This window comes from Melospiza georgiana, chromosome 5 (assembly GCF_028018845.1).
Source record: "Melospiza georgiana isolate bMelGeo1 chromosome 5, bMelGeo1.pri, whole genome shotgun sequence".
In the NCBI taxonomy this organism is placed as follows: Eukaryota; Metazoa; Chordata; class Aves; order Passeriformes; family Passerellidae; genus Melospiza; species Melospiza georgiana.
This window is the reverse complement of record NC_080434.1, coordinates 69,421,490-69,444,154: the sequence shown is the minus strand read 5'-3', so window position 1 is coordinate 69,444,154 and position 22,665 is coordinate 69,421,490. Positions and strand designations below refer to the sequence as shown.

Below are 22,665 nucleotides of genomic sequence, written 5' to 3'. Positions count from 1 at the left end.
GGAGGTCCCAGTGACTGGAAGTGAGCAGATGTGACACACACAGCTACAGGAAGGACAGGAAGGAGGATTTGGGGAACTACAGGGCTGTCAGTCAGGTGACAGGAGCAGATCACCCTGAGTGCCTTCACGCAGCACCAGCAGGGCAATCAGAGGATCTGGAGCAGCCAGTGTGAGTTTGTGACATGCAGGTCCTGCCTGACCGACCTGATCTCCTTGTGTGACAAGGTGACCTGTTTTGGCAGGTGAAGGAGGGGCCCTGGGTGTGTCTCTGGACTTTGGCAAGGCCTTTGACACCACGTTTTCGTGGCAGGAGCTGAAGTCACCGTCCCTGGAGGGATTTAAAAGCCGTGAGGATGTGGCACTTGGGTGCGTGGGTTAGTGAAGGCCTTGGCAGTGCTGGCTTAGCCTTAGAAGGTTTTCCAACCTAAACGATTCCATGATTCTGTGATTTTATTATCCCCTCAGAGGATTAATCCCACCACTAATGCAGCTTTTCACTCGCAAAGCGCTTTAGAGGAAGTTGTGCCAGGAGAGTGCTTGGAGAGAGAAACTGAAAGTGCTGAGCAGGAGGGAGCTGCCCTCCTGGTTCCTGCCTCTCCCAGCCTGTGCAGCAGGAGTGAATTTCCCAGCTTCTTGGTGTACGGGAGTATTTTGGGGAAAACACCAGAGCTCCGTGACCGTGCAGCTTCGCAGGCATTAAACCAGGGCATTTCAGCTCACCCGCTGGTCCTTGAAATCCAGGAGGAGCAGCCCGGCAGGTAAGAAAGTGCGTGAAGCCAAATCAGAACTGAGCTGAAGGGATCAGAGTCTCCCACCCGACAGCTTCAGCTACAACAAATCCACCCGAGTGGATCGAGTGGATGGTGCCTCCCGCTGACCGGGGCTCTCGGATTGTAGGGATCGAGTTCAATTTCTCTCCTCGCAGAGCTTTGTCCCGAGCAGGCAAATAGTCCCTCGGTGCTTTAGCGACTCCCATTTTCCTATTGTTCCCTGTAAAAACCCGTCGCCAGCCTGGGCTGGGCTTCCCCCGAGGCAATTTCCTGGCTCTGCTCAAACCAAGCTGCGGGGTTGGGGTTTTTCTTTCGCTTTTTAGTTGAGAAGTGTTGGATTAGACCCCTTAGACCCGGTGTTTTCTCCCTTGGCGTGTGAGATAAAAAATAAGGCTTGTGGTGGTGGTGGTGGCCATCTGAAGTGGGATGGGATTGTGTGATGTTGAGGGCTGAATAAATTGGGATGAGCTGGCTGGAGCCTGTCTGGTGGTGCTGTTGTGGGTTGGGTGTCTGTCACCCAAGCCCTGCACCCCAGTCTTGCTTGGCATTCACACCAACAGACTCTCACCATGTTTCTGAGCATTGTTTGGGAGTAAAGGCAGGAAAAATGGATCATTTTCTCAACTGGGGCTTTGCCTGAGGGATTCTGAGCTGTCGTGTGCTCCTGACCATTCTTGGAGCTTCCTCCTTGTGTCCTCCTGTTCCTGAAGCATCTTCCCCATGCAGCTGCCAGTGATGCAGCAGGAGGAGCAGGTCAGGGAGGTGATGGGAAAGGCCTGGGATGAGGGATGGAGCTGCAGACAAGCCTGACATCAGGTGGTTTATTCCAGCCTTTGATGCTAAAGCTGGGAGTGGGAGTCTTGCAGGGAGTTGGGACTGCAGTGGGGATGGTGGGTATTGGTGCCTAAAAACTAAAAATTATATGGTCCTGTAGAAAAATGTGCTGGAGAAGAGGGATTCTGCTGCCATCCTTTCAGGCACCTCCAAAAGGAGGTGTTTTAAGAGAAGCTGATGAAATTGTAGTCTTGTTTATACTGAGGTTGGAACTTGAGTCCCTTTAGTTTCTTCTTTGGATGGAATTTAAAATAAACGCTGACAAAAGTTTCGTTTCTTTCTTAGAAAACTTCTGTTTTCTAACAAAAGTTGTTTTTCCTCTCTAAAGGATCCCCTGAGTCCTTTCTGTTTCCTTTAGGTTTGGTTTATCTCAGCTATTGATGTTCTGAGCTGGCACATCCAACTTAGTAGCAAACTGCTTGATATCAAACCCCAGATTGCACATTGCCTGCTTCATCTTCTAAGTCAAATAATTTATTCTTCAATATTATGAATCACTCGTTGTGAGGGTAGCAGCAGATCCCAGTCTGTTCCCATGAGGGTGCCATGTTTCATTTTCTTTATTAAATCCTGGTCCTGACCACAGAGCTGTGTGGATGAAGGCTGCTGTGTAGCTGGGCACAACTTGTTTTGTTGCTCAGATATTTTTTTTCTTATTCTTAAAATGATGTTTTCCTAGGCCAATGCAGAACAAGTCAGGTGGTTGGGATGGATTTTTTTTTTTTTTTTTTTTTTTAGCTGAAGCATCCATTCCCATAAGAGTTGGAGCCCAAAGATGAGTTGTGAAGCCATGGCAGGTTTCTTGCCCAGCATGGGATCCTGTCTTGAGCCTTCTGTGGACGGACTGATCTGGCTTGCCTTGGATACCCACATCATTCCAGACACTGTGATGGAAATCCCCCTTTTCCACCCCAAAACCAGCCCAGATGCAGATTTCTCTGTGAGCGCTCGCTGTGTGGCAGCCATCTCTGCGGGCTGCTCCGTGCTTTTGTTTACATCTGGTAGAAAACTTCTTAAATTTCCTGGCAAGGGAGTAATTCTAATCCCTTTCAATGAGATCAAGGGATTAGTGTCTCAGATGCTTATAAAATTGTGAGGATTAGCCAAGCCTCCCCCCCATTCTTTCTATGCCACGTAACGTCATCGCCGTGTTTTAAAAGGGGATCTCTGTGCTGTTACCAAGAGCTGAAGCAATTTCTGGGAGCCTCTGCAAATTTAAAAACCATGTCTTCATCCTCTCCCTTGCTCCCTCTGGATTTTTGTGCAATTTTTAGGGTGTTTTTCTCTTTTCTTCCAGCATCCCTGGTACCAAAGCACAGTAGCTGTTCAAGCTGACACGTTGGGTTTGCGTGGCTTGGCTGCGTTGCGGCGCCCGTGCAGGTAAGTAGGGAGCTGAGCCCAAAGTTTTCCTTCACAGACACTTGCAAATTCCCATCTGGAGAGCATCAGATCCGTGTTATTTCACGAGTTTGCCCCTCATTTCAAAGGATTTGGGTTTTTTTTGTGGTCCATCCCCAGAGGGGAACGGTGCTTCTGGGATGCTCTCACCCCAACTGTTGGGAGCAGGATGAAACTCCACACACCCACATTCCTGCATCCTTTTAATTACAACCTGCACTTTCATTAGGACTTGCTGCCTAACCAGGGAGCTGACAGGGAGGAGGGTTGAGGAGGGTTTAGTTCAAACCCTGTTGCCTCTCCCCTCAGGGCACTTTTTAAATGCCTTTTCTCCCGGGTCGATGGCTGCGTGGTCGCTTGACCTGTGCGAGCAAAGCGATCCCGAACTGCAGAGTGGTAGGAGCTCAGAGCCAGCAATTCCTGGCCCCGACCCAGTAGAGTTTCAGAGGCAAGCTTTTAAATATATACAAAGACAAGCTCATAATTTCCACTCTACTAATGAGGCCACGGCGTTTTCATTGAAATGTGCCAATAGGCGCCGTGGTGGTATTTTAGCAGCCTTGTACTGTGAATCCAAATGTGATTTAACATGGCAGCCCCCGCAGAGCCGAGGAAAAGCGGCTTCTCCCGCTGAATTTCAATGATGCTGCTCGGCAGCACCTCCCAAAAATCCCCTCCGTGCTGGGACCTCTCCTTGTGTTGCATCCCGACAAAGCTTTTCACTTCGCTGAAGGTGAGAATGGGTTGAAAGGGGATATTTAGGAGGGGAAAGTCTTAATTTAAAGCCTGGGTGTAACAGATGTGTGGCTGGCTGGTGCGAGGCGGCAATTTAATAACTGAGCTGGCCAGAAATATCATTAAATTGTAGTAAAAAAAATGGAACGTGAGGGCTCCAGACATCGTGTTCTCTCTTGACCTTTAAAAAGCCACTTGAAGCTGCCAGCCTGCTCGTTGCTAAGCCACCTCCTTAGTGCCACTCATATATTTTCCCTTCTAGTAGGCGATTCAGCGCCCGGGAATTCAATTCGTGGAGATCCGACAGTAAACTGTTACACGAAATTCCCACTGGTGGTTTTAACTTTGTAGCCTTGAAGCATTCAGAAAATATTTAGCAGGTTTTGTTCAGTCAGTTGCAAGAAAATATTTAGCAGGTTTTGTTTCAGTCAGTTGCAAGAAAAATGTAAATTTCAAGTAACTCACAAAAGGTGTTTGCTTTTTTTTTATTTTTAGAAAACAAGTTGTGCATCGACAGCACAGCTGTAAATGGGGGTTTTGCTTATTTAGGGCTCAGTTTATGAGGAACCCCTGTAAGAAGCAGCATCCCTGGGCAAAGGAAGGGTGTGGGCAGGTGGTGTTGAAAATTTACACCTGGTTGTCCATCCCCTCAGTGCCACTCGTAGATTTTCCCTTCTAGTAGGTGATTCAGCACCCAGGAATTCATGGAGATCTGACAGTAAACTGTTACACGAAATTCCCACTGGTGGTTTTAACTTTGTAGCCTTGAAGCTCTCAGAAAATATTTAGCAGGTTTTGTTCAGTCAGTTGCAAGAAAAATGTAAATTATAAGTAATTCACAGAAGGTGTTTGGTTTGCTTTGCTTTTTTTTTTTTTTTTTTTTAACAAGTTGTGCATCGGCAGCACAGCTGTAAATTGGGGTTTTGCTTATTTAGGGCTCAGTTTTTGAGGAATCCCTGGACAAAGGAGGGGTGTGGGCAGGTGGTGTTGAAAATTTACACCTGGTTGTCCATCACCTCCTGGTTGCAGACTCCTGGGGTATGGGTACACCTGGATTTTAGAATCACAGACTCATGGAATGGTTTAGGTTGGAGTGGCCCTTCAAGGCCATCTCATTCCACCACCCTGCCATGAACAGGAGCACCTTCCACTAGACCAGGTTGCTCCAACGTGGCCTTGAACATTTCCAGGGATGGGGAATCCACAACTTCTCAAACAACCTGTGCCAGTGCTTCACTAAGGAACCTTCATTTTCTGCACCCCACTAAGGTCAGGCCACAGTTCCAGGAGAATATGGAAAAAGGATGATATCCCATGGCATCACCTTTGGTGCTGAGACTGTGACAGAAAAGATGGTGAATGTTGGTTGGTGAATGTTTCTCTCCAAGCACCTCAATTGATTGTGCAAGTCTGGCTGTGGAAAAGTTCCATTTTCCATTCCCAACTAAATTTTGAGGGGTTTTCCATCCTTGCAGTCACCTTTTTTGTGCCAGTCCCATAGAGGTGAAGCAGCTTTGGTCCTGTTTCCCTATGACTCCCGGGAGGTTTTTTGCTGGACTCTGTAAAGTGTTGCAAAACCATTCCAGTCTCTGTTAGCAAAGGAGAAGGAATGATAAATAATGCTCCCCTAAATCCCAGTACTTGTGTCAAAACCAGGAAAGGGTGGACTGTGTGTGCAGCTCATTTTTTGGAAGGATTAGGAAAAATTGGAAACAGCAGTGACGTGGCATTGGTGTGAATTCCCAGCAGGCTGGGGTTTGGGATTGTCTGGGTTTCCCTGGAGCCTTTTTCAGGCTGTCAGGATTGTAAAATCCAAACCTGGCTGGATCAAAGGGGGCCTGGGGGAATGGCTGCTCTGTGGGAGTTGTTTAGGGACTTTTTCCCACTATCTAGTCACCAGCTTTTTCACTCTTCTCTATCCAGCTACCTCTTCTTCTTAATTTTTACCTCAAATATCAATGGTGCAATTAAAAGGATCCTCAGAGTGCATTCCTGAGGAGTGAAACCCAGGACCCAGGAGCAGACAGCAGCAGCATAAAGAGGAATTCTTCCCTCTCTGGCCTCATGCTGCTTTTCCACCACAAGGCTTTACAGCCATCTGGATCCCCTTGCAGATTATGCCCCTCCCCACAAAAATCCATAACCTAGCAACCTTATTTAGTGTCAGCTAGATCCTTCTGCCTTCCTGTTCCCAAACTGTGCTTGGCTCCTCCAGCTGCCTTTGTAGGATGGCTGCTGGCAGCTGTGATCCCATCACTGCCTCAGGGTGCTCATCTCCAGCAGGGTTTTGTAGGATTATTGATCCCTGTGTGCTGCACTGATCATTATTTTTTTTTTTTTCCTTCATTAAGGGAGCTTAGGAAATGGGGGGAGAAGGGTTTTAGGAAGTTGTTTAATCCATCTGCTTCTCAGTATTACAGTGGAGAGGGCAAGTTGCTCTTTGGCTCCATGGAAAGTGATTGGTTTTGGTTCAGCCTGAAGATGACTTGATCAAAGTGGGATTTTTTTTTTTTTTTTCTTCTAGTTGTGATATTTTGGGAGTCCCCATTGCTTCCCACAGCTCTGTGTCATCAGCCAGGAATTTTCAAATTCTCTGGAGTGTTTCACACCAATTTCTCTGCTCTGACCCTTCAGCTGTGTAGGCTGAGTGCTTCTCATGGAGTTTCCAATTTGTGCTCCCCAAGGAACCTGTTTATTGAGGAACACTGTGAATGAGGAAAACCTACCACAAATGAAGTGGGAGATTATTCCCACTTGCCTGTGCTCTCATTGCTCTTTTTGGGCTAAAATACACCCCAATTTAATAATGTGTGTCCTGCCACCAGCAGCCCATAAATGGAAATGATGGCTCCTGCCTCCTCTTGTCACCTCAGGAGTACAGAGAGGGCTGGGGGCAGGAGGGGCAGCAGCACATCCTTTCCCACCACACTTTGGGGAGGAAGAGTGAGCTCACCAGGTCGTGACGTTGTTGGAACTGCATGCCAGGAAAAGGGGGGGAAAAATAATTACAAATCCCCAAGGCCAAAGGGGAAAAATTCCTCAAGTGTTATTTCATCTCTGAGCAGTGAATGGAGCTGTCCTTGGGCAGCTTGTGTGAGTTTTTCTGAGAGAGGCTCTGCCAGCTCTGCTTCAAACCCTCCTGGGAAGTGATTCCCAACTCTCTCATTCCTGATGGGAGCTCAGGCAGAGCTCTCCAAACTCTCCTTCCCCCTCCTCCAGACTGTATTAAATTGTGCTATTGATTTTATTTTTTTTTCTATTTATTTTTGCCTGTTTTCCTGGAACTTGCAAAATCAGCCCTGAGCAAACCTCTGGTTTGCTTTTCCAGCGGCGCTGGGAGAAAGAACTTGACTTTCCAGAGGGTGATGGGAGCTGCAGCTGACCCATTTCTGCACGTTTCTCTGCCAGTGGCAGGCAGCAAAAACATTTTCCCACTTAAAGGTTCTCTTCAGTTTTAAAGTTCTGGGATTAATTGTTTCTTCAACTGGAATCAGAAGGGCTTGCTGGAAATTGCAGCAGCACAGTCGTGCTGCCGGATGTTGCTCTCTTTAGACTTTCCTAGTTTTTTTCCAATTGCTTTGTGGTGTTGTCACGTCACTTTCTGTGTCCCCTGCCCTGAGGCAGTGGAGAGGGTTAAGGTTTTGTGTTTGGTGTCAGCCAGCTGGGGAACAGAGCCAGGAAATTTCCTGATTCCAGTTCAAAAAAAGCATCGGATCCGCTCTCAGGGAGGAGGGATCAAAGGTCCAAAGCCGTTTGTGCTTGGAGGTCAGTTTGGTTCCTTGGAAGTCCAGGCACACACCAAAAACCCACCCACCAGCACCCTGAGCCTACAGACAGCCAAAACGGGTTAAACAAATGTGGTTTTGTACTGTTTGACATCCAGAAGTTCTTTCTGTTGCTGTGATGGTGCTACATCACCCCAGCCAAGCTTTGCTGGATCCTGGTACAGCTCTGCTTGTGGTGTGAGGGACCTGTTGGGATGTTCCCTTTTCCCTGATCAATAACCCTGCCAAGCCTTGCACCATCCCTCACGCTCCTCCATTCCCTGCCAGGTTTGTGGAGTGAAGGATCTGGGCCAGGTTGGCTGCTCAGAGCTGGCACTGGATGTGGCATCCCCATGGCAGCGTCGCAGCTCTTTGAAATTGCATCATGCCAAGAGGTTTTGTTCTCCCCCCATGCTCAGTTCTGCTGTTCCTTGGTTTTGGACAGCAAAGGCCATCACTCCTGGCTGGAGCAGCACTGAGATTTCCCCTGCTCCATGAAGCAGCTGTGTGGTGATGGTGAAGCATCTCTGGGGTGATGGCAGAGCTGGTTTGGGGCTGGCTCTGCAGCTGCCTGTGATTTTCCCATCGCCACACTGCAGATCCTGGCTCTGGACCAGCTCCAGAGACAGAGCTGAAGGAAATTCCTTCCAGCTGCTTGAGGTCAGGCCTTTGCTTTGCTTTTGGGGTCCACGAGGGGGATTTTTTCCCTGCAAGTTAAACGAGGGTGTCTCTGGCTTCTGCTTAACACCTGGAAGAATCTTTTTCTTTTAAATATTATCCCGTTAGTCATAGCCATTAAATAACCTTCCTCTTGTAGAGTCATTCCATGGAAGAATACCCTGCTTTGCACCACAACTTGGGCTGTTTCACAAAGGTCTTGTCAGCTGCTCCCAGTTTAACTTTCAACCAGTTAATAAGGCTTTTGGTTAAACCTGTCTGAAACACGTTGCGAAACGCCTTTGAAACCCGAGACGCCGTTCACGCCCGCTTGAAACCTTTCCCATCGATAAAATATTCCAGCTTGGAGTTTGGCCACGGCTTAGCGTTCACTTTTCCCTGAGATTCGTGATTTCAGGCCTGCCTGTGGCTGGCTCTGAGGGCTGTTTAAAGCTCCTGGAGTTGGGTTGGCTTTGCCAGCCTGGCCAGTGGGATGCCCGGACCACCAGCTCCATCCAGTTAATGGCTGAGGAGATTCAGGCTGAGTTTGCTTTGAACCCCTGTGGAGAAAGTTGTTTGTCTTGAAAACATAAAGTAAATCCCTCTAAAAACAGGAGTTTATTTGCAACAGCAGAAGCAGAAGCCAGTGCTCCACCCAGCATGTGGGCTGTATTTAGGTGTGAGGATGCACAGCACATGCATGGCCTCTTTATGCACTGATGTTATAAATAAATAATAATAAATTTTCTTGAAAAAGGACAAGCAGCTCCTTTTAATAAGTAAAACCCCAAGAAGGAGCCCACAGTTCCAATCCCTGTGGCAAAGCAGCAGGGAAGCAGAAATCTGCAGCTTTCAGCCCATGGCATTGCTTAAAGTGGCACCCCCTGGCTTCAGGGAGCACAGCTCTGCCTCACTCCCCTCCTCCTCCCTGCCTCAGTTTCCCTACCTGTGAGCAAACAATTGCACACTTTATTAATCCCTGTGAGGTCTCTGAGGAACATTCCGAGTACGAGGCTGGCCCCACGTATTCAGGGCTTGCTGTGGCTGTGATGGGGATTAATTTGGGACGTAGCTTGGTGAGGTTTACCTTTCACAGCCCAGCTGTAATCAAAGCCGTGCCACGCTGGAGCTCGCTGACCTGTGGCACTCCCTTCCCTGGCTGCTCGATGGGCCATTAACCAGCACTTCGGCTTTTAATTAAAGCTGGGGCTTGTCCTCCTTGGAGAAATGGGGATGTGCTTGGCCCCACGTTGCTGAGTCATTGGAGGGTGTAAGGAAGGAGCTCAGGTTGTTGTGCCGTTTGTGCCTCTCTGCATCCCAGGACAAGGAGCCATTGTTCCTTGCTGTTTTTCACAGAATCATGGAATTGCAGAATCATGGAGTGATTGGGGTTGGAAAGGACCTTAAAGCTCATCTCATTCCACCCCCTGCCATGAGCAGGGACACCTTCCAGTATCCCAGGTTGCTCCAAACCCCATCCACACTGGTCTTGAACGCTTCCAGGGATCCAGGGGCAGCCACAGCTTCTCTGGACTACCTTTTCTATGTGCAGCCTGTGTTCCTCATCCCAGGAATTTCAGGGACCTACTGGTGGCCAAAAAATGCCCCACAAGCATCATCTCCCTGCTCTGAGATGCCTTGACCATGGAGAGAGCAACAGGGAGGCTTTTGTTCTGCACCAGAAACTTTTCATCCTTCTTTATGGCTCCTTTTTTATTTCTTTTGGCTGCGCCCTTGCAAATCTGAAGCAGCTTAAAATACAGTTCCCTCCCCCCTACTCCCCTTAAAAAAAAAAAAAAAAAAAAACCAAAAAAAAAACAACCCCAAAGCTTGGCTGCTTGGAATCATCAAATTTCACTGGAGTCTTTTAAAGTTAACAGTTTCCTGGATCCTGGGCAGACTAACTGATTCTTCCCCTTTAACCTCCGTGTTTTTTGCTGTAACATTTCTCAGCTGTTGCAGCAGGAGGGAGGGAGGACCAGGGCAGCTCCAATGTGGAGAAGGTTATTTCACACAGGGGTTGGATGAATCTGGTGTGGGATTCCCTGGATTTGCAGCACAGGGGACAGAAGGGTTGTCCCCAGGAGGCTGAGCCCCCAGGACATGGCTGGCAGGTAGGTCACGGCTGCATTTGTGACATTCTTTTGGGGGCAAAATATTAGAAAAGTATTAGGGAAGTGGTTCCGTTGGAGAGGAAAGTGGGGTGCTGGGGGTTGGTCTGAGCTCTGTTTATTTGCTGGGGTCTGTGGTGGTTCCTAGCTGTGCTCATGGACGTGGGGACTGCTGCAAGAGCAGCACAGCTCAGGTGAACACAAGCATGAGGAATTTTTCTGGCTTGATGGGATTTGCTGCCCCAAATGCAGCCTTGGATGTTCCACACTCACAGAATCTCTTAGTGGGATTGCTGAGAGGAGCATCACAAGTTAAAAGAGTTGGAAAGGGAAGAAAAGCAACAGTCCAGTGCTGGTTGGTTTTGGTGCCAAGAGTTGCAAGAGTTGTTTCTCCTTCCTTGCAAAAATTCACCTGGAGCTTTCCCAGACTGAGGACGTTTCTCTGGGGTGGCTGAGGAGCTGCAGGGAGCCAGCCTTGCCCAGAGGCAGTGATTACCATCCTGAGGGTGAGGTGGGGCAGTGTCCTCCAGCTGAAACACCCTCATGCCCCGAGTGTCACCGAGGGGAGCCCCTGACCCGTCCCAAACCCCTCTGACCCACAGGAGTGAAACCCAAACCCAGCCCGCGGCTCCGAGCTGCGCATTAACTCCGCCAGAGCTGGGAACAAAGGTTTGGGGGCTGGATTGGGCTTCTTAAAATTGATTTGCAAAGCAAACCAGCTCAGCTGAGCGGAACAGGCGTCGGTGGAGGAGCGTGAGCTGCCTCCTGGGTGGTTGCTGGGCTATAAAATCCCATCCCCACCAGCGCTGGCAGGGGGATGTGCCGGCTCCCCGAGCGCTCGGAGCGCTTCCACGTTGGCCAGGAGAGGTTCTGAACATGCGTGGTGTCGGTCTCTGGAGGCTTTAATCAAATCCAGGCTTTACCAGAAATCGACTCGAAACTTCCAGCGAGGGAGGGAACTGAAAGCAGCCGGAGCAGGGAGGCTCCGGGCGGGTGCTGGGGCTGGCAGGGATGGTGCCTTCAGCAAGGGGACAGCCCCGGTGAGGCAGCCGGGATGAGAGGTGAGTCTGCTCCCCGTGGGAAGCCGGAGGAAAGCTCACAGGGTTTGGCAAAAAAGGGGCCTCAAGTGGGAAAGGAGATTTGGGAGTGAGGATGCTGCTTGAAGGGACTCTCAGAGGACAATTGGATTTTGGAGCGTCGCTCCCTGGCGTGTGTGGGTTCAGATCCTGCGGTTTCCCCACCTCTTCCCACCCCGTGCAAAATGAGGAGCTGTGCAATTACTGCACCGTGGAAAACTCCCTGCTCCAGGGGAGGCTTTTGTTATCCCTTGGTGATTTTATTTGGGAAATAAAGGGCTCAGACTGCAGGTACTTTCCTTGCTTGTAAAACTCCATCGCACGTTGCTCTCCCGTGGGCAGGAGGGAAAACAAGGTGTATTTTTAACTTCCTTTTCTAAGCTGGGGACAGGGGAACTTTGTGCCTGGCCAGCAACGGTTGTGATCATCTGAGGGCAAATGGTTCAGAGAATGATAGGAAGATAAGAGATAATAAATAAGAGCAATTAAAATCCTGGGGGACAGGATTTGCTGAAATTGTTATCCCAGACAGCTGCTCGGGGTTTAACTGGGGCTCTCCAAGGGGAGAGAGGTTTTGGTCACGGATCCCAGATGTGGGACATGACATGACAGCCAAAATTGCTGCCTCTTCCTCTTGGCCACCTCTCACTGGTGCCTCGGGGCTTTCCTGGGGGGAAGGAGCCTGGGGCTGTGCTGAGGAGTAAAGCTGAAAGCTGCAGAAGTGCTCTTAAACCACCAAACCCATGTGTCAGATGGGAAAACGAACAAAGCCTCCTTTACAGAGTCCCCATAATTTCTCTCATCAGCGCTGCTGTGTGTCCTGGGAATATCCTTGTCCTCTTCCTTTTCATCTTTGATCATTTTGCTGCAGGATTTCTATGGAATGAGGAGTCAGTCTTAGAAACCACTCGAGGGGAAGGGAAGGCAAACTTGCTCCAAGGCTTCCTGGCTGCTTTCAGTATTTTTACCAAGTTACTGCAGGGTTTGAGGGATGCTGGCTGCAGCTGGGCTGCTTGGATGCAATTCCCACCCTCCATCTCATCCAGTGGTTAACTTGAAGGATGATGTGTGAAAGGAGAAGAGCTGGAGAAGCTCACAGTGGGAGAAGGAAAATCCCAGCCCCAGCTGATCCAGCCCTGCTTTGTTTTCAGGGTTACCAAGATGGGAGCTTGGTTTTGGGCAAGGAGGTGGGAGATGAGTGAGAAGTAATCTCCAGCCCTTTCCACATCCATTCAGGGGGACCAGTGGTCTGCACATGGATCTCTGAGGAATGTCACACCCATGTGCTTTCTCCCTGTCTCCACAGCCTACCCATGAGCTCAGACTTCCAGCATTACAGTTTCAGGATGCCGAACATCGGGTTCCAGAACCTTCCTCTCAACATATACATCGTGGTTTTCGGCACAGCCATCTTCGTCTTCATCCTCAGCTTGCTCTTCTGTTGCTACTTGATCAGGTAAGGGAATAATGTTCCTCAAAAGCTTCCCTGCTTCCAGGACCATCACTGATCCCTCCATCCCAAAAAGAGAATGGCAGCACCTGATTTCTTTGGCAGCACCAATTTCCTTGACACGTCTTATGTCAACCTGATGTCCCACAAAGCAGTGACTTTATCCACTTAAAACCAGGAGTAGCAAACACATTTGCTACTAAAGGTATGGAATTGTGGTCAGCTTCTCAGAACACCTGGAAAAGGGATGTTTCATGGTCCCTGCTTTCTGCTTAATGTTTGAACACATTTCCCTCTGTAATGAGTAACTCGTGTCCTGCGTGCCTAAGGAATGTTTAATACCTGCTCCGTTGCTTATTGAACACAAATTGCTCCTTCAGCGACACAGTTTGGAGATTAATGATGCAGAGTTGATGTGTTAATCTGGGCAATGGGGGAGCAGGATGGCAGGGTGAAAGGTTGTTCCTGTTTGGGGCTTGTTTTAATTATTTTATGGGCCATTGGGGAGATTGTTGGGCTGCTAATTGAGAGGAGAAACTCTTCCTGAGCAAGGGAAAATGAGGCAAGTGGGGAAAACCACAGTGCCTGAGAATTGAGCTGGTGATGGAGATGAGTTGTGCTGATAACCCAAGATGGGAGGAGGCTGTGCTTCAATCTGTCATCATTCTGCCAGCGCTGGTACCCAAAATTCTGCATTCCCAGAGCTCTCCTCTCCAGCTTTTCCATCTCCTTTCCCTCCTCTCTGTCTTTCCAGTTGGTCCTCGCTCCCTGCAGGCTGTGCATCCATCACATCCCTTCCCTGTGTTCCTGTAAAACAGGTACCCAGTGTCTCCCTGCACCACAGCAGCCAGTCCTACCAGGTTATCTATCCAGAGGATGTTGAAAATATTTTATCCTGCTCTTGCAGACCAGGGAAACGAGATTTCAATGTCAACCTTCTAAATACTTGATAATTCCCACCCATTTTCAGTTCTGTATGAAGCAAAACCTCATCAAACATGCAGATGAGCCCAAACCCAGGTTTACTGAGGGATGATTTGGGCTGCTTGGCCATCATATCCTATTTTTTTCCCCACTATTATGAAAATTGTGTTTTGAATGTGTATGAAAATAGACCAGAGGGCTCAAGGACTTGTTTTGCTCAGGTGGAGCTCGAGTCTATATGGCTCACTTAGAAAATTGCAGAGGTGTTTGCACTTTGAGAGTATTTTCCTGGGCACTCACTGGGTGTGTTGTGCCCCAAAGAAGGAGTAACAAGGAGTAATGTCTGGAAGGTCAAGCCAGAAAATCTTTAAATTTAGCAGCTGGAGGCGTGTTGTAAGAGAGAGAGGGTGAGTAACCGGTGAGAGAAGCCAGCAAGGAAGTGGCAAGTCCTCAGTCTCCTCACGCCTTTAAATCAAGACCTTTCTGGACCAGACATTTTGGCTCCTGTTCCTGAGGTGCTATTTAGCAACCCATGATAGATGTGGACTCGGATTAGGTCACCCAGTGATCCCTTTATAGCCCAAAACCCTAGAGAGCCTCCACAAATGGCCCTTCAGCCCTCCTCCCTTAGCTCTGTATTGGCAGAACAGAACCCAAACAGGATCCTGCAGCCCCCATCAGGGAGGGTTTTGCTGTGCTGTGGGTTTTAGCTGTGCCAGTGTCCCAGGAGCATCCACCTCCACAGAAGCTGCTCTGTAATCTCAGCTCATCTGGGATATAAAAGTCTGAATTTTGGAAGCATTGTAGGTGGACAACAGGATGAGGACCAGCCACGTGTGAGGGCAGAGGGACCAACAGAAGGACAGGGGGCTCCCCTCTGCTTCCATCTGTGGGGGTTCTTTGCAGGTAACAGCAGCTCCTGGCTTGCCCATAGGTGCAGCATCAACACAGCCCTTCCTCTCCCTCCTTTCCCATGACTCCACATCTCCAAATATGTGGCAAACACCACCCCCAGGCCCTGGTTCTCATTTCCTGCTCTGGATCAGAGCAGCCCCTGCAGCATCCAGAGTGTGGAAGAGCCAATATCAGGTGTATTCACCCCAAATCACAGAGCTGATGGCATTGAATAAAAGATGTGCTGGGGAAGGAGAGGATATGGACTGTGCTTTGCTGCTGTGTCAATACAGGCTGTGCTGCCTGCTCCAAAGTGACATTTTTAATTGGATTGGCTCAAAGCAAGAGTCCAGTTTCACAACAGAAATCATTATTGCCTGTGTATTGTTCAGGTGAACCTCGAGCTTTTCTGCTGCTGCAAACCACTCAGGTCAGAGCTCAGGTCCCTCATGGCTGCTGCCTCTGCTCAGCAAAATTACAGATAAAAAAGGAAGAACAAGGAAATGAGATTTTGCAGGCAGCTGGTCGTGTCTGATCTCTGGTGAATTAATGAAAGTGATAAACTCGTGTTGCCTTTGGTCCCATAAAACCCAGTGCAGAGGAATGCTGAGCTGAGCAATGCCACCCCACTGTGGGACAATTCTGCAGCATCCCCTCTCTCTGTGCTTTGCTGTGGATCATCCAGGGCTCATCCCTGCCCAGCCTGGAGCAGCTCAAAGGCTCTGGCAGGCTCAGGGCACACAGCACCTAAAAAGTCTTTTTTTTTATTGGGTTGTTTCCTTCTGCATTCAGACCTGCCAGGATCCAACACAGTGGTTGAGTTTTGTGTTCAGAGAAAGGAACAGAGCTGGGGAAGGGTCTGGAGCACCAGGAGAGGCTGAGGGAGCTGGGAAGGGGCTCAGCCTGGAGAAAAGGGGGATCAGGGGGGACCTTGTGGCTCTGCACAGCTCCTGACAGGAGGGGACAGCCGGGGAACAGGGACAGGAGGAGAGGGAACGGCCTCAGGCTGGGCCAGGGGAGGTTTAGATTGGATATTGGGAAAATTTCTTCACCCAAAGGATGGTCAGGCATTGGCACAGCTGCCCAGGGCAGTGTTGGAGTCCCCATCCCTGTGAGGATTTAGAAGCCATGTGGAGGTGGCACCTGGGGACATGGGGCAAGGGTGGCCTTGGCAGTGCTGGGGGACTGGATGATCTTAGAGAGCTTTTCCAACCCCAACAATTCTGTGATTCCATGAAGAGCCCAAGGAGCCTGGCTGATCTGGGACAGCAACACAATAATGGGACAAAAAGCCAGGGCCTCCCTTCTCCTTCTACTATAAAGCCTCTAATATGGAAATCTCAGAACTAAACCTGCAAAACATTTTCCCTCTGCAGTTTATCCCCATAGTTGTTCAGGTGCTGCAGGTGATTGAGTCACCCAGAGAAGCAGGGAGCTCCCACTGCTGCAGCAGAGATCCCAGAGCCCAGCAGAGGCAGCTGCTCCTGCAGGGACAGGGTGACACACACAGGAGCAGCAGCCAGGCACTGTGTGGTCCCTTATCTCGGGCAGACATCTGCCAGGAATTCCTGGGGAGTCACAGCACTTGACACCGCATGGATGGAGGGAACAGAGCTTGCCAGGATCGGGGTCTCCTCACACAGCTGCTCCATCTGGCCCAGGATCCTGGCTCAGGGAGCAAGGAGGGGCAGGCTGAGCTCGCACGCTTCAGCACCAGATGTGCTCTGCTGCTCCCCAAATCCTCCAGGGAGAAGGGTTTTTTTTGGGGGGGAAAAATCTCCCTGTCTTGCTCAGCACCAGTCCAAGAAATTGCAGATCTGTGCTTCCTGCCACATCCACAGCCAGGTGGTCACTTCCTCCCCACCACTGCTCTGTGGAAACCCAGGGCACTGGGAATATTTCTCTGTCTGCTCTGGGGTGCCCTGACCCCCAGGGAGCACTGACTTCAACCCTCATTCATGGAGAAAGTTTCCCAGACTTCAAGATAGACTGGAATCCACAAAAGTGTGAAATAGATTATAGAGAGCAGTGTAGGTGGGAAATTGAGGGTTTGGGATTTTTAGTGTGTTGTGGATGGAGGCAAGATGGAGAGCACAGGGTGTCATCCTGGGTTTCTTCTCCATGCTGCTTCTTCCTCCTTCTCCATGGGTTTGGGTGGCATTTTGTAATTGGGCAGAAAAGTCTGCATTGCAGCTCTTTGGGGTCAGTTATTGGGTTAAAAGGGAAAATAATCCAGGTGTCAGCTCTTAACTGGATAGTTTAGTCTGAAAAGCCCTTGGAACAAGAGATTGTTGGCCATTTTGTGCCTTGCTGATGAACTCCCAGCAGTGAGACTGTTTTACTGATAAAAAATAATCCACACTGTCTCAAGTGCCTTAAATGCAGAACCCAAAAACCTCCACAACTGGTACCCCCACACTGCCCCCAGGTGCTCCAGTGGCTTTGGCTCATGGGGGCCAAACCCTTGGTGGCCTCTCAGTGCTCCATCCAGGGGGAAGCTGCTTCCCATTCCCATTCCCATTCCCATTCCCATTCCCATTCCCAGTGCAGTTTTCCCTTCCTGTGGCTCCAGCCTGGCTCGTCCCCATCTGTGTTTCATAAGCGCCGGATCCCCGCGGCTCGGGCCGGTTTCATCCTGTTCCCTCCATTGTTCTGCATCTTCTGCTCATGTTTCTGCTCAGGGTCACTGCCACAGGGATGAGACCCCAGTCTCCTCCTCCTCCTCCTCCTCCTCCTCCTCCCTGCCTGCTGCACTGTTTTCCATGGTTCTGCAGGCGGGTTCCTGCCAGGCAGCAATGCTGGATGGCTCCCTGTGAAATTTGGCACTCAGGAGCTTTGTGCATCTCCCCCTGCAGCATTAAAGTGCATTTTAATCCATCTCTCACCTTCTAATGCCCACAACATTTTGTGGGAGGGTGTCAGACATAAGGGAATTTTTTTCCATCCCATTTTTATAACTTCCCCCACTTGCAGCGTGGCGGGGTTGGAAAATCCCCAGAAACTCAGGGATTTCAGACAGCCCTCAAAATATTTTTGCAGAATAGAAATTCCAGGCAAGGGGGTTTCCCATCTCAAATCACTCAGGGCTGGTTGGGGAAAATATTCCTGTGGCTCTCCAAGCCCTGCAGCCACACATTGACTCTGTATTGAAAGTCCTTGGCCAACTCTTCAGCCCTGGAGACTTCCCTCCTGAGTTTTCCAAGCCCTTTATTAAATGCCATGTCTGGTAATGAAGGGCAATATTGGTTATTTTAATTTGAAGTGTATTTATTTTAGGAGCATAATGGGTTTCTCCAGCCAGCAGATGCCTGTGGAGCTCCCTGCTGGCTCTGACTGGAGAGGGAGGGGATGGAACCAGCAGCACTTTGCTTGTGGCCTGAAATTCCTGCTGGACTTGCCACTGCAGCAGGTTCAACCCATTCATCTCCATCCTTCACTTTGCTCCTGGTTTGATTGATTTTAGAATTGAGGATAAGGCTGAGTTTGAGGAGCCCAGTGCAACATGATGGGAAACCTCTGGTCAGGATCTCCTTTGGTGGGAAACCTCTGGTCAGGATCTCCTTCCCTGTCCCTGCTGGAGTGGGAGCAGGGCTTTGCTCAGGTCTGAACGCCCACACCTTGAAAAATGGTGCTGCACTCAGTGCTGGAGTTATTGCCAGCAGAAGGGTTGGAAACTGAGGAGATTCATGGCACACTGTGATTTCCTCACCCACTTTTTGTGGTCTTAACTGTGAGGTTGATGTGTGCTTTGGGATGGAGATATTGCCCTGCCAGCAACAGGGAAAGCTGAATGCTGCCTAAACATGTCATTTCCTGTGGCCATTCTCATTTCTGAGATAAAAAATGTGAACTGTAACATGTTAAAGCTGGAAAGGAGGGAAGTGGAATGTTTGAGGTATTACAATAATCCTGATGTTTTTGCCTGACCTCCCATTTCTCCCTGTTTTCACTGCAGGCTCAGGCATCAGGCACACAAAGAGCTTTACGCCTACAAACAGGTGAGATGATCCTCTGACTTTTTTTTCCCTTCTCCCTAGTGCCAAATCCATCAATTTTCCTCTCCTTGGGAGGCTTCTGGCCCTGTCCCTGCTGATTTTATTGTCCCCAGCCAGGACCATCCCTCACCTGCTCATCCCTGGGTTTCCCACTTTTCCTCTGAGGTCCTGAGCAGTGGGAACATCTCCACCTCTGGAGCATCCCAACCTCTCCAGCCTCACCCAGTGCACAGCAGTGATGCCATCACTCCCCCAACCACCAAACTTTGATTTTGTGGGGTCTGGATCTGGCTGCTCCAAATTCCTGAAGCCACAGGGCTTTTCCAGAGAGCAGCTCTTCCCTGCACCCACCTGTTGTTAAAATAACCACAGCCCAGGGCTGGGTGTCAGGCTGCTGCTTCCATGTCCTGTTTTCTCCAGGATTTGTGGGGTTTTCTGCCTCTGACCCCTTGATCTGTGCAGGAAGCTGGGTGGAATTGGGCTGAATTGTCCTGCATTTATGGCCCTGTCTATGTGCTCAACTTGGATGCAGGGAAAATGAATGGGAGCCCAGGAGGGTTAAATCTGGGAGGAAAGCTCCTGGATTTGGTCCTTGTGGTTTTATCTTTCCCTTCCCCTGTCCCTGCACAGGGCCCCTCGTGCTCCCTGGCTGTGCTGGGTTCACTGGGGGGGTTCCAGTCCTACTGGGACACTCAGTGGGATCCCTTTGTGGAGATTTTTCTGGGAATGCTGATGGCAGAAGCTCTGTCCTGACCCCAGCTCTTTGCCTTGCAGGTCATACTCAAGGAGAAGGTGAAGGAGCTGAACCTCCATGAGGTGAGCACATCCCGGGGCAGCAAAAGCTCCCTCTCCCTCTCCCTCCTCTTCCTCACCCTGGGGATGGGGGAAAAACCCTCAAATTCCACTCCCCTGGGAGCAGAGCATGCAGCCAGCTGGGCTTTGGAAATGGGGAAAGATTCTCTGTAAAAATCTGGATGAAACCCTCTCCCTCCTCCTGGCTCCCCTTGGCTTTTCCCGCATCTTTATTGTTATTTATTGTGTTCTTCTTATCACAGTGATAAGAAGCTGTGGATAAGGGGAGGCCAGGGCAGTCTGGGCCGTGTATAAACAGTGTCCCTGAGCAGGGACGTCCCTCTGGGGTGTGACAATGCCCAGCTCAGCCCTGGGCAGGGAAAGCTGCAATCAGGATAAACTCAGCTCTTCCAAGAGGCAAATCCCTCCTCCCTCCCTGCCCCCCAAGGGCTCAAACACCTTCCTTTATCTCCATGGCCTTCCAGGCTCTTTGGGGCTGAGCCTTTCTATTCACAGCCCATTTTTCCTGATGAATTTGAGCAGGAATCTGCTGAAATCCCAGTCAAAGCACGGCCTGGATTGATTTATTCCTCTGGAGATAACAAAAATGCCCACCCACATCTGGGCACGAGGCTGCTCATGTGCTCAACACCAGCTCCAGTTGTTTCTAAACCATTATTTTATTTTATTTTATTTTATTTTATTTTATTTTATTTTATTTTATTTTATTTTATTTTATTTTATTTTATTTTATTTTATTTTATTTTAATCCCCTGAGCAGAGCCCATCCCACGTTTTATCCTGACCCCCCACTCCCCACAGCCCCCAGGGTAAATCCCAAGGGCCCCGGGGTTGTGAGCAGTCCCTCTTCCAGGCCCCTATTTCTGATCCACTCCCTTTAAACCGACCTGCAGTGGGTTTTTGTCGGCACACGGGCTTCAAAGCACTTCCTGGGGTGAGAAATGGGCTGGAGGAGGGGTTTGGGAATGTGCCAGAGCCGGGAATGGCCTCAATAAGCTCAGCCCTCCTCCTCCAGCTCTGTTCCCAGCTGTCTGCAGCTCTCCCAGCTTTTGGGAGGACCAGGCCTCTGTGGGGGAGAGGACAGAGCTGTTCAAGCTCTTCCCTGGGATTTGGAAAAGCCTGGAAGGGTTTAGCTTAAAAAAAAAATCCCATTTTGGGGATTTGTACCTTGGCATTTGCAGGCAGTGTTTCTGGAAGGCAGAGAAGAGGGTGGGAATTTTCCAACAGGATGGGGCGGTTGCCCAGAGCCCTGTGCAGGGAAAGCTCCCACCCAGCCCTTCCCTCCCTGCCTCTGCCTCTGGATTTCCCCTTTTCCCATCCTTCTGCCTCTGCCAGGCCCTGGGGGAGCTCAGGGTGTGTGATCCTCAGGGGTGACCCCAACAGCTGCACTGAGAGATCCCAGGCCAGGGAGGTCGGGAAAACCACCCAGGAATATCCAAAACCCCCCTGGGATATCCAGAATGAGCCAGGAGGAATTGGCTGGGAGGGTGAGGGAGGTTTGGCTGAAGAAACAGCCAGCAGCTTTCCCAGCCCTGGCACAGGCATGGCAACAATCCCATTGCCTTTTCCTCTTCCCAGAGGTGTCCCTGTGGATGCAGCCAGTCCCAGGGAGCAGGCAGCAGTGTGGATCCATCCCCTGCACCCCAAAACCTCAAACATCCATCCCCCTGCACCCTAAAACCTCAAACCCATCCCAGCTTTGGGGCTGTTCCCTTGTGGATCCATCCCCTGCACCCTAAAACCTTCAACACTTCCCAGCTTTGGGGTTGTTCCCTTGTGGATCCATCCCCTGCATCCTAAAGCCTCAAACCCATCCCAGCTTTGGGGTTGTTCCCTTGTGGATCCATCCCCTGCATCCTAAAACCTCAAACCCATCCCAGCTCTGGGGCTGTTCCCTGGAGGCTCTGTGGTCCCTTCCAGCAGGAAAGGGAGGTCCTGGAGTTTGGGCAGAAAAATTTGGGAAGCCTTTAGGGGAAATTTCATTCCTTTGAGGGTGATAAAGCCCTGGCACAGGGTGCCCAGAGAAGCTGTGGTTCCCTGGAAGTGTCCAAGGCCAGATTGGACAGGGCTTGGAGCACCCTGGGATAGTGGGAGGCGTCCCTACCCATGGCATGGGGTGACACTGGATGGTTTTTAAGGTCTTTTCCAACCCAACCCAGTCCATAATTCCCTGATTTTAGCTATCTGGTCGTTTTTATTTGCAAATGTTGCTTCCCTGAGCACTGACACTCCCTGTGCATCCTGCCCTGCAGATCTGTGCCGTGTGCCTGGAGGAGTTCAAGCCCAAGGACGAGCTGGGCATCTGTCCCTGCAAACATGCCTTCCACAGGAAGTAAGTGTGGGCAGGAGGGGCAGCAAAAGGGAAAAGGGGCAGGAAAAGGGAAAAGAGGCAGGAAAACCCCCTTTGGATCACCTGGGGCAGCTGCAGAACTGAGTGACAGTTTGGGGAGCTGGGCTGGGATTTGTAGGATGCCCCGTGCTGAGTCAGCACTTGGCCTTGGTGATCCTCATGGATCCTTTCCAAGCCAGTCTCTAATTCCATGAAAAATGTAAATATATATATTTTATATAGGTGTGGTTTATAGAAAGCAAACCAATAATAACAATAACAACAACAACAATAACAATAATAATAACTGTACTATATAATATTCCATATGTTAAAACTACAGCATATCCTACTACATATTACAGATATTTTTATATTCTCTGTATGTTTATATATACATTATATAGATTTAAAACATTATATATTTATATTTATGTATTTTACATATTTATACATTTATATATACACTATACTACATATGCTGGATATACTATCTAAAACTATATTAATATATAATATGTATTATAAGACATATTTTATATATTATATATAATTATAATTACATAATATATAATATTATGTAATATATGTTATATATAATGTATATATTAAATGCATATTTATATACTGTGCTATATATACTGGATATACTATCTAAAACTATAATATATATTATAATATATAACATAATATATAATTATATGTAATACATAACATCCATAATGGTATGATTACATCAGAGTTATTTACATAATTTTTATTTTTATTTATCCATACACATTATATATATGATTGTGTATTATTGGTATATTATTTACAGATTCTGTGTCTATAATTTCACAGACACCTTTTATGTATATATTTTGGGTTTTTTTGGTAGGTGTATGCATTTTATATCCCTATTATATAACATTT

At 49.1% G+C, this 22,665-nt stretch overlaps 1 protein-coding gene across 3 annotated transcripts in view; it reads left to right on the top strand.

The window, feature by feature from the left end:
• The window catches only part of RNF24 (ring finger protein 24), a 33,300-nt gene that overhangs the window by 5,692 nt on the left and 4,943 nt on the right, over positions 1 to 22,665 (top strand). The window contains exons 2-6 of one of the 3 annotated variants that reach the window (XM_058024716.1): positions 2,902 to 2,984; positions 12,652 to 12,801; positions 18,569 to 18,611; positions 19,383 to 19,424; positions 21,674 to 21,753. In XM_058024716.1, the coding sequence (XP_057880699.1) occupies positions 12,659 to 12,801; positions 18,569 to 18,611; positions 19,383 to 19,424; positions 21,674 to 21,753 (308 nt within the window). In that variant the 5' untranslated portion in view covers positions 2,902 to 2,984; positions 12,652 to 12,658. Of the gene's footprint in view, positions 1 to 2,901; positions 2,985 to 11,050; positions 11,331 to 12,651; positions 12,802 to 18,568; positions 18,612 to 19,382; positions 19,425 to 21,673; positions 21,754 to 22,665 lie in introns of those variants that run through there. The other 2 variants (XM_058024714.1, XM_058024715.1) reach the window with 2 other exon arrangements.